The sequence below is a fragment of the Leiobunum rupestre genome, chromosome 4 (genome assembly GCF_980474605.1).
Source record: "Leiobunum rupestre chromosome 4, qqLeiRupe1.1.hap1, whole genome shotgun sequence".
Taxonomy (NCBI): domain Eukaryota; kingdom Metazoa; phylum Arthropoda; class Arachnida; order Opiliones; family Sclerosomatidae; genus Leiobunum; species Leiobunum rupestre.
In genome coordinates, this window is record NC_143387.1 from 686,379 (window position 1) to 698,397 (window position 12,019).

General features: G+C 32.4%; 1 protein-coding gene across 1 annotated transcript; it reads right to left on the bottom strand.

Moving 5' to 3' along the window:
• Positions 1-5,563: 5,563 nt before the first annotated feature.
• Positions 5,564-6,391, bottom strand: LOC149945843 (uncharacterized protein F54H12.2-like). Its single transcript, XM_090173416.1, has one exon. It carries the CDS (start codon positions 6,389-6,391, stop codon positions 5,564-5,566), a length of 828 nt encoding a protein of 275 aa, XP_090029542.1.
• Positions 6,392-12,019: the final 5,628 nt, after the last annotated feature.

Below are 12,019 nucleotides of genomic sequence, written 5' to 3' on the forward strand. Positions count from 1 at the left end.
AAAAATGTTTAATATGTAAATATATTTATAAAAATAAGACAAAAACTACTTATCTATATTTTAAATACGGTAAAATTAAATTTTTACACACAAATATAGTCAGAAAGATACTATAAAAACTCTTTAATCAACTTTAATACGATAAATTAACTTTCCAATGTGTAAATAAAGGTCGGAAAATGCTCTACGTTCATCACGTTAGAATATATTTCAATGCGCAAATATAGGTGGAACAATAGTACAAAAACACCTAAATTTGGCGTTTAATACGTTAAAATACTTTTCCAATACGCAAATACATAGAAATTATTACAAAAATGTCTTAACTCTACTTTAAATCGGTTAAAATATATTTCAGATATCCAAATACATAGAAAAATACTAGAAAAACATCTAAACTCTACTTTTAATGCAACAAAATACAATTCCGATATTCAAATATTTAAAAATACTTAATTAATGTACTAAGTTACGTTTAAAAGAACCTTTTGTAAACACGCTTTCTAGTTTTCTGCTCTCTTCCAACTATCTTGCAATATTTTCAATCCAATTATATCTGTTTTTATATCCTTAACTGCAAATGTTTTAAACAAAAATAATACAAATACAAATTTGTTATACTAAAAAAATATCCGTACGCGTGAAGACAATATGGAATAAAGTCAAATATTTCATGTTATAAATGCAATAAAACATTAATCGGGTAAAATATGAATCCATAATGATTTACACAAAATTAATAAAAATTAAAACATTTTATTCTAAAATATATCCGAGACAATATGAAATCAAGTCAAATATTTCATGTTATGTTAACGTAATTCTGATAAATGCAATAAAAACATTAATCGGGTACAATATGAATCCATAATTAAACCTAGCGGTGAAATTATGTAAAAATGTTATTAAATACAACACGGTTCAAATAAATATTTTATCCAATGGTTGACAAATTGAGGTGGTTTTAGAAAACTTGCTTTCCAAAGCAATAAACAGTAAATAACCATAAATAAATAAATAATAAATAAAATAAGACGTATGTATGTACCATGGCAATTACCTTTTATTTCTTATACTTTTAACTCGAAAAAATAGAAGTGTTATCTGTGTGATAGATAATATCTGGTGATTCACGCCCTATTAATAAATTTTGGGTTTTACTGTAGTGTAGTCTAAGCCTTTAAAAAGTTTAATCCTGAGTTCTACAGTACCACATTTCCGAAAAGAACACTAATATGATATCGGTTCTTTATTGTTAAGTTGTGTAATTTAAGAATTGAAATTATAAACACGAAAGAGTAATTTTATATTAATATTGAAAACATGTGTGAAATATTAATTGAATACGTTTTGCTAGAAGAGGAAGAACTTTTGAGCCACCTGTCAGAGGTGTACTACGAAGAAACCAACCTACTCTTCAATCAACTAAAGTCTCCAGATTCTTTATAAGATTTAATTTACTTTTTATCAATTTTAATTTAATATTTTTATCTCTACCAGTATTTTTTTAATTTTATTTGACGAAATTCAATCTGCAAACATGAAAAACTGAATATTTAAATTTTAAAACAGACAGATCAAATCAGAAGCGCATTGTGAATTAAACAGAATTAATAATGACACGTTAATTAAGGTTTAAAATTAAAAAAATAGATTTAAATATCCTCTTTTTTAAGGAACATGCTTCTGCAATTAATATTTCTATTTTGAATTCCACAGTTAATGTAAAATTAAGAAAACAATTAAATTTAAAAACATTTTTATATTCAAAACCAAATCCATTCCATTATTAGCAATGATGCTGTTGTTCAAATGTGTAGGGAAATTCAGCATAAAACCGCTCTTTTAACAACGTAAACACATTACAACAGCATAATATCAAATAATTTGTTAGTTAATATTTATCATTATATTTATTTAATTATACTAGTTAACAATTACAAGTTTTAGCCCGAATTTCAAACCTGATACCTAATTTCGTAGTAAAGAAATATCTTCTACGGATTAAGGTAAATATAAATATATTTAATTGTATCCTTATAATATTTATAATTTTTTTAATGTTCTATTTTTACAACCTTTAATTTTTTTCATATTACTAATTAGCTCTTAATTAAATAGGCTAGTTTGTACATATTTTGAGATTGTCTTATTTTTAAAATGCTTATTAATTTTATAATTTAATTTGCAATTGTTTAAAAAATAATTTTATTGGTGTAAATTTTTTTATCTTATTTATTGCAATATCCTGGTAGCCAATACATTTAGTCTTTTGCGAAAGAAGTATTATTATTATTATTACTATTATTATTAATAGTTGTTAAGTAATATAAACAATTATCTTCAAAAAGTAAATTGTCAATAAGCTTTGTTCAAATTAGAGGATTTATAAATTGATATTTTATTAATATCTAGCATTTGTTTGTAAAAACCAGTTTTTTCTTCTCACTGGCTCTGTTGAATGTTTCCTTGTGAAACGTGATCTGCGTTTATAATTTTATCGTTTGTTAGAAAATTGTTGAAAAATCCAAACTAGTTTTAGAAGGCTGTAATTGTAGTTGATAACATTTACACGTAAAAATAATTAAAGGGTGGGTATCAAATTACTTCTACAAGGTTACAATGTTGAACGAGTTATATCCTAGAGGTAGTTTTTTATTTATGAATTTAAAGATATAGCTCTCAATCCGGCAGAATTTCATAGACCGTGTTTCTGGTAACGTGTTTCAGCAGAAAGTTAAAATTATCAATCAATGTAAGTAATGTTTAATTTTGAAAATAATTCAAATTAATAAACTTAAATTTTATTTTAATATAGTCACCAATAATCGGCCGTTCGTTTACTGTGTATAGTCAGAGAAAATTCTATCTACAATGTTGCTATTTTTAATTTAAAAAGTTAATTATTTTTTATTTATTTTATATAAATGGTTTTGGAATTCTTATTGATTATGTAGCTTAAAAATGTTTTTCCAACTTTAGAATATATTATTCTACTATTAAAAATTAACCAGCCATCCATTTGTGTAAAATTATAGCCTTTCGAGTTGCAAAAGTTAAGTGCTCGGCAGTAGATTAATCCATGAATAAAATAAGCTCGGCTATATTTCAATATTTATTTAAATAACCAATAGTTTAATAAAAATTGCAAAATGTTTAAATAATTGAAAGTGAATAAGCCTATTATTTAAATAAAAACAAACAATTACTTAAATAAATACCGCTTTTATTCATTGTAATTTGCTGTGTTTTTAAAATATGTATTGATTGTTTATTATGTCGTTATTGTATTATTTATTTATCTCCAAAAGTAAATAAAGTTTCATTTCAACAGGGGTAAAACATAAGTTATTGGGTGGATATTGAACAATCAGGCCTATTTGTTGTGTTTTAAAATATGTATTTTATTTCGACAGGGTAAGTTAAATTGTATTTTATTTCGACCGGGGTTATACATAAGGGGCTTATCAAAGTTAGGCCTTTGCGGTCATCCTTTTTACAATTACCTTCGCTATCAAATAAACAATTTTCGCTCTCCCTTGGTAATTGAACTACTCGAACAATTTTTAACCAGGCAGATAACCATTTTTAACGTGAAACTAATTTCCTAATCATTTGAAAATAATTAAAATCCGCAAACAGACGATTGAAACTGTTAACCCTCCCGTTTTACTAAGAAATCTACACAGGCAAAATGGAGGCATAGTTCATTCTAGCTCAAATTAAATATTTATTCTTGGTTCTTATATCTATACTTGGAACTGCGTCATTGATGACGTAGGGATGCAAACTATGTATTGATTGTTTATTTATTTATTTCCAAAAAGTAAATAAAGTTTAATTTTCAACAGGGGTAAGTTGGATATCACGTGATTGGGTGTGGCCAAACGTTGCCAAGGGTATAAAGCGAAGGTTTCTGCATCTCGCAAATAACTAATTAGCATTTTAAACGGCGAAAAAACGAAAAAACGAAAAAAATGACACCAAAAGTAAATAAGTTGACGTAATCGGGGGGGTCACATATTACCACCCATATCTCGGGCCGACCTTGTCCGATCGTCACCAAACTTGTTGATTAGATAGACCGAGGCTTAGTGGTTGTGGACAGGTGTCAGGCGTCGAGGTCAAAGATCATCTTCAAGGTGAAATTTGAGATTGAAAACAAAAATAGGTTTTTCGATTTTTCCAAGGACAAAAATTTTTGTTTTTGAAAATATTTTGGGGGGATGGGGGGGGTTGTTTTGGCGGCCATCTTGGAAAAAATGGTTCATATTTAGTTATATTCTACTTATAGGGGTCTTGCGTTAACAACCATTTTTTTAATTTTGGTCTTTGGAACTAAGGGCAAACTTTTTTCTAATTGCTTGACACCGCCTAATCCCCCTGGATTTTCAGTATCGTAATAGACTTTCTCTATGGTTTTATTCATGGCCGCGCGCTTTGACCTTTTAACTTGTAATAAAAATTAAAAAACCATATTCTTATATTTATACCATTTATTAAAACAAAAATTCTGTAATAATTTCATTTACATCGTGAACCATTGCATGAAATAAATTATGTATGTTTAAAGAACAATGTGGGTAGTTTTCGTTAAAATTATTTAGAGTCTTTTGATAATTGACCAGAGAAAGAGCTCTTTTCACATTAGCCTCAAGCCTTTCAGACCAATGCGAAGCTACGGGAAGGCACGTAATGTCATGAGCCAATTGAAAGTGGCAAGCTGTATTTTCACAGGATCCCGTTAACGACATTAGAATCTCGGTTAATTCGTCTATAATACATTTCTTCATACACTGGTAATAGTTTTTTCTCTCCTGAATTTCCGTAATAAGACTTAAACGAATAATTTTTAACCGCTCCCAGCTTGTTTTACACATTGCAAAACCGTTTGAAGTCGAGTACAAGACATTATACTTGTCATTAGCTCCGCGGACGTGCGAACGCAAATCAATAAATTTACCTCTTTGACATATAAATCCTTCGAGTTTTACGTAATCGGTTAGCCAACTATGAAATCGGGTTGGGGGTTTTGTCAAGTCAAAGAATTTGGCAATTTCATCGGAAAATGTCCATAAGTTTTCCCAAACGTTAAGAATAAATGAAACATATTTTCTATGCCCTTGGCGTGTAATTTTAAGATCGGTACCCGGAATGTCATTTGAAAGAAAAATTTCCAGTTTATCGGAGAGATAATGAGCGCGTGACATGGTTGAACGATTGCGCGCGAGGAACTGTTAAACGGCTTAAGGTAAAGTGCTTTAAATGGGTTTTATTCGGCGTTATAAATTACTTTGCGATCGCGTGTTATCAAAATCTCATTATCGAATTCAAAATACATTATACATGTCACATTATGGGTTAATGCGTCGAGTCGTAAACTACCGTCCTTTCTAAGAGACATATAATCCCCACTAGCGTTGTTGTCACTTGTAAGATCGAACAGAAACATGTTTTACCCGTATTTAAAATTTTTAAAACTTATGAAATTACCACGGTCAGCCCCATCGATCCCCATCGCTGAAAATAAACTCTGATAAGGTAAACAATAATTCCCTTCGTCTTAGTCCATTTGGAACCCATCGGGAGGATAACGATCAGGACCCACCGAGAGGGACAAATCGGTCACGTTTAAATGTTCAAATTGTAAACTATTACTATTCAATGACCCGATAAACGCATCTTCCTTGACAAAAACCACAATAGCTCGTTTCGGTAATCTACCTAAAATGATGTTATCGCGGTTTATACTCGTTAGGCCTCTCGCTACGCTGAAATTTTTAACAATCGTTTGCGTTAAGGTATAGATAGCTGGAATATCTGATTCTAGCATTTTTGCATGCGCCAATACGATTGAAGGATTAACTTTAACTTTTGTCACGTACAAGTACGCTTGGTCTATAACTAATTTATAATCCTTGCCAGCTTCCATAGACATGACGGTAGTTAGACGCGGGCTTCTAACTAAACGAAATCGTACCGGAACTTGGTTTAACATAAACTTATTAATTTTGCAAATATCAACAGACAAAGGCCCCATTATTTCAAAGGATTGCCATTCTTTTGATCTTGAGCCTCTCTTCAGGGCCCCGTTGGACTCTGACTTGAACGTATCTAACCACATTTCCGTTGGTTTGGTCGTAGAGTCCATATAAAAAAGGCCATTTTGGAGTTGCGAATTTTTTGCATCTTCTCCATAGTTGACTAATTTTTCAATGTACGAACTGTAAGCGTAGCAGTTGTTCGCGGACTGGGTAGAAGTATCCCCGAGATAACAATCGCATTGACTAAAAAGCGACCCTATAAGATTATTCGTTGGTGCCACTTTCGTTTCAACGGCGGGGACATTCGATCCATCGTTATGTAAAAGTCTCAGTTTCAATTTTAACATAGTTTTTGATAAATCCATATATAAATCTTCCGACGCGGGAATAAAAAATTCCAGAGGGCCATTGTCCGATAAATTGTTTGTTGGTAATTACATTAGTATTGACCAATGGGCGTTGAAAAATATCAAGCTGACTTAGCATTCCCTCGTAAACCGCCATTATTATCCTAAAAAGTCAAGTTTGGTTCTTTTTGTAACTCTCCGTTTGGACACTTTTTTCGTTTCCTAATGGGGCCCGTTCGTCGTTTACGGCAGCCGCTGCCAGACTGATTTCTCGTTAATCGATCAGCCGCTTTATGTAATAAATTGCTACCGGCGATTCTTAAATTGTTCTTTAACGTTTCTTTAGGGTCATGTCCTTGTTTTAAATCTTGCCACCATCTCTTGCCTACTCCAAAAGCCTCATTGGTCACGGGTTTGATAATGGGTGTTATATATTTTATCAGCTTTTTAAAAAATCCGCCCACGCCTCTTCCCCGTTGATAAACAGGTCCGGCAAAAAATGGTCCGCCACCATATTGTTTGAAATAACTTTCACTGTCGGCCATTTCGTCTCAAATGAAGTCTAACGACACTTTTACCATTTATAAAGGCTATTGTTTCGCCAAAATCCGTTTTCATGTCAATGTCAACTATTTCTGTATTATTTGTTCTCAAAGGATAGTAATCAATTTTGTCAAAAATAATAGATTTTTCAAACGGTTTATCATTTCCAGCTAGCGGTATTATTTTCATCAAAGGGGCAAACGTATCGCCTACATATTGAGGGTATATTAAATTTGAATATATATATAGTGTTCTGGCTCCCATTGATAAATCAGCAGCGTAGAGACTGTTTGTATTAGCCAAGAGTTCACTAAAGCGCGTAAAGCCTAGCATTTCACCGAGACCTTTCTCAGATGAATGAAATATAATTGCAAACCCCGCCGCGGCTCCAATGTGAACGGATCCATTATGGTTATTGGTTAATTTAAATTTATCCATTATTTCCTCATCCAAGGTTAAAATCATTGCGTCTAAAATGTCTTGGTCACTCGAGTAAGCACCAGTCGGTATTTGATAATCGATTCGAGTTTCGACTCTAAACGCGGCGTCTTGTACATTATCACTTCTAATTTCAATGTAATTAAAGCTATTTAACGACAATTACTTTATATAACCAGCAAAAGGTTTTCGTACAAAAATATGACCCAATATGAAATCAGTCTTTCTGATATGGATTTATGTTAGGTTCAAAATCGAGAAGCTCTTTAATTGGTCCATTGGGAATTCTAATATGGTAGTTATTGGTGGTTATCAAATTCCAACAGAGCCCGTTTGGAGTTCAATTTTAATTTCATGATCAAGCCCGAATTCTTTTAAACTTTCATTAAGCGCTGCAATAAGTTTTCGCACGACACTATATCGAAGGATATTTCCATTCTGGTCTTTCTCCGCTTCAATTTTACCCACTTTCACTAATATTTTAAAGTATGTAAACGGTTGCACGTTTTTAACGGTTCTCGTGGAAACTGCTAAAAATGACCGTTTTTTTTTCTGTAATATTTTCCCATGTTGGCGGTAATATAATTTCGCTAATTCGAACTTCCAAATTTGAAGGTACATTTAAAGGTCGTCCTAAATTTACTTTATAAGTAGACGCTATATTTTCCGGGTATAAATCGCTCGAAGCGTTACTCGGTAATGTTAAAAATAGATCGTCCATTGCAAAAATAGTATGGCCATTAGCCTGAACCACCACGTAAACTTTAATTAGATACGATATTAACAACCGGTTATATACTATGACATTCCTTTCTAATTTATAGGGCTATTCACCTCTAGTTATCGATAACCTGATTCTGATTTCCAGTTTTTCCTGGATTTACTGATACAAAAGGACGGGAATTTGTCCATGTATTCTCACAATTCGTTAATGTTTCTGATAAAAAGTCTTACGTTCCTTATGAAAAATCAACAATCTACTAGTAGCTGGGATCCCTCTCGACATGGTAATATACTTATAATAGCCTTCAAATTATTTTAAAATATTCCACCAAAAATGTGTGTAAAGCTAGTCTTAAAACAACTTAATGTTTCCCCGATATACGTTCTAAAACGCCTCACTTGGTGGCGCTGGAGAAACTTTTTGACGGGGCCTCGTACCCAGTTTAACCCACCCGACCTCCCATAAATCTTTCTATCATACACCTTATTTAAATTGAATAATACAATATATATATATATAATATATATATATATATATATATATAAACTAGCTTAAAATTATAGTTTTTTACCTTGTCAAATGACAATGATGAGTCCGTTACTGTTCGTTGAGCTTTACCAATGGCCGTTAGTAATGGCGTACATCCTAGAACGTTAAAATATTTTAAAAAATGTTCATTTATAAGCCTAAAAGTTTACCTGGAAAGTATGCGGCCAATATAATTCCTAGAAATCTAAAAAAAATTTTAAAGTTACGCGGTTAGATACTTAGCACAATTTAGTTCCCATTAGCAATAACTAGAGTGCCCGAAATCCTATTTAAAACGTTCAAAACTTTAAACATTATCTTAACAATACTCCTGGCTTAACTTTCTTTTGGAGAATGGCTATTTCGACCGCGTTGCTTAAGATGCTGTGTGAAGATGCTGGGTGAAGAAAGTGGCGCCATCTTACTTAAATATTATATATATAAAAAATATAGTAATTGATAAAGTGTTATTAATATCGGTATATAATAAACAAATTAGACTGATATTTATGCTATATATTTTAAAAAGTTTTTGTTCGAAAATATATTTCTATGCTAATCTTGCAACGTAATACATAGATGCCGCTATTGCGCTTGGAAAGGAGAGATTTTGGCAATTTTTCGGGAGGCGAGTTGCTTAAAATTATCGGTTAGGTTAAATGTTATATTATATTAATTATAAAGTGTTATTAATATTGGTATATATTAAAAAAATTTAGTCTGATATTTATTTTATATATATTTAACAGCCCGAAAATATATTTTTATGGTAGTGATTTAGTACAATAGATGGCGCTAGTGCACTTGGAAAGTAGGGATTTTCGTGGAGGCGCGGTAAATTCGAAATGTCAATATAAAATGTTAAGTTATTTATCGTTAACTTTATTGTTATGCTTTGTATAATAGGAATAAAGGTCATCTGGTATAATGAATTCAATACGAGTTCTATGGGAGTCCAAAGAGTTTCAGCAACTAAATATTTGGACACTGATAATCCTGGACTATGGACATCTGAAGAAGTCTTAAATTTCGAATTAGAGGATGAAGGTCAAAAAGAGTTTCAGCAACTAAATATTTGGACACTGCTCATCCTGGACTCTGGACATCTGAAGAAGTCTTATATTTAGAGATATATGGTTCGGTGTTGGTCAAACCGAAAATGTTCAATAATTGTACATTAATACACCTTTTCAAAGAGTTTAACCACGCGGCGCTTTGGAATAATGGCCACCTGGTATATTAAGCTCATTAGGCATTCATAACTGAGTATAGAGTTTGTGGTGACTAGACATAAAAAATGGTGTATGGTTTCTCTTTATATTTCTGAAGTTGAGAACAAAAATTTATATTCATGTCAGACATTAATAAACCTAAAGAGTTTAACCACTTGTTAATCGACGCTTACAATTTCCCGCGCTTTTCTAACCGAAACACATGTTAAATTCCCGCCAAAACTTTAACAGTTCAACCATATAGCTACCAGGTCAATTACCCCTAACGGTTAATTATAAAGGTACAAACTTTAGCCATATATTAATATTCATGTCAAACATAAGTGTACATTAATAAACCTAAAGAGTTTAACCACTTGTTGATTTTATACACGCGACGCTTACACTTTCCCGCCAAAAATTAATATTCAAACATATAATAAACAAGTGTAACTACTTGTTGATCCTAAACACATGTTACTATACTATCCATATAACAGGTCAATGACCCCTAACGGTAATCCACCTAGTTAATCAATACCACGCTCATTAATATTCACCCTTTGGACCTTGAACAGGTTGATTGACAGGTCGACTAACTAGGCTAATTAATTAACACCTGTTCATCTCATTAATTATTCAGGTCACGCGCGCGTGATACGCGCCCGAGGGGGGGGTCGGCAACGCGATTCCCCGCTTCATACCCCCCGTCACGCAGATGGGGACGCGGTAGCCATGCCCCCGCTTAGCTAGCAATAGGGTACATAACTACTAACGTGTATTTTGGATGGCCTAAAATCCATGTTCTCCACAATCGTAGAAAAAAAACCACATACCAAATATTATAGATTCGTTCTGTTGCTTTAACGTCTTTTTTCTCGTATGCTTCTCGGGCTTTTTGCATCAGACAAAGGTATTGAATTGTTCCCTCACTTTGTGGGATTTCTTTTAATAAATTTATTACCTTGTCGTCACAAATCTTTTCTACTGAATCAGAATTCATTTTGTCTTTTGGTTCAATATCGGAATTTGTTAGACAGTGAAGGTCTTTTGGATAATCAGACAAGAGCATGTGCAAGTGGCTTACCGATACGAGTTTATTCCCAAATGGCATAAATTTGTGGTTCTTCAAGAGCCGTGAGCGCATTTTTGTTCCAATGTGAATTGTATCCTGTACACATATTACAGTTGGGTCAATATTTCCTTGAAACCAAAATCTTTCTTTCTCAGTATTTTTTGATGGAATATCCCCAATAGTTCGCATAGCTTTTAAGAGTTTACTGTCACCATCGGAAGAAAAACCGATAATCTCAATACCGTGCTGCTTTGCTATTTCCAAAATATATTCTATTCTGGCGATTACGTTTGCAGAAGTAAACTTATTATTTGTCCCATAAACAAAGCTACTGCGCTCCTCTTTTAGTATTATATACCACCTGCCTTTGGCTTCATCCTTATTGATAACTTAACCGGACTATAGTTGAAGAAAAACGTGGTAAGAAAGAATTCGGCTTACGGGTATTTCCCTCGCTATTTCCATCTCTCGAGTCGGAAGCCAACAATAGCGAACAGAACGAGAGAACCACTTGAACGAACTAAGGCGAGGTCGGTGGGGTAGATTAAATTTTTTTCGTATTACTATCGATTTTTTGGATTATTTTTGATTTTTCCAGATTATTCTAGATTATTTTAATGATTTGGGATTTTTTCGATTTTTTTAAAATTTAGTGATTTTTTTAAACAGGTAAGATTTTTTAAATCACTAATGATTTTTTTTTATTACCCTTGATTTTTTCGAGATTTTTTTATTTTTTTTATGGATTTCGTGATTTTTAGTAATCCGATTATTGATTTTTTTAAATGTACACCTGATTTCTCAAGTGACAGACCCCTCGCTCTATAGGCCTAGGGCAAGCTTTTTGGATAAATTAATCCCAGGTGTCAAGTAGCTTCAAGTAGGCTTGTTTTTTAAGCCTTAATTGAACCTATAAAAACCCAAAAGAAGGTTGTTTCTACGATCGCAACCTTTTATACTTCAATGACTCCTGTCCTTTCTGGTCACCTTCCTTTACAGTCGTTTGAAAGGTCGGACTTATGCTCTGTTAATGTCGTCCGTCCCTATGATATGATAATACACCCTTAATTGGCTTGGCAATTGAAATGTGCGATAATTAAAAAATATTC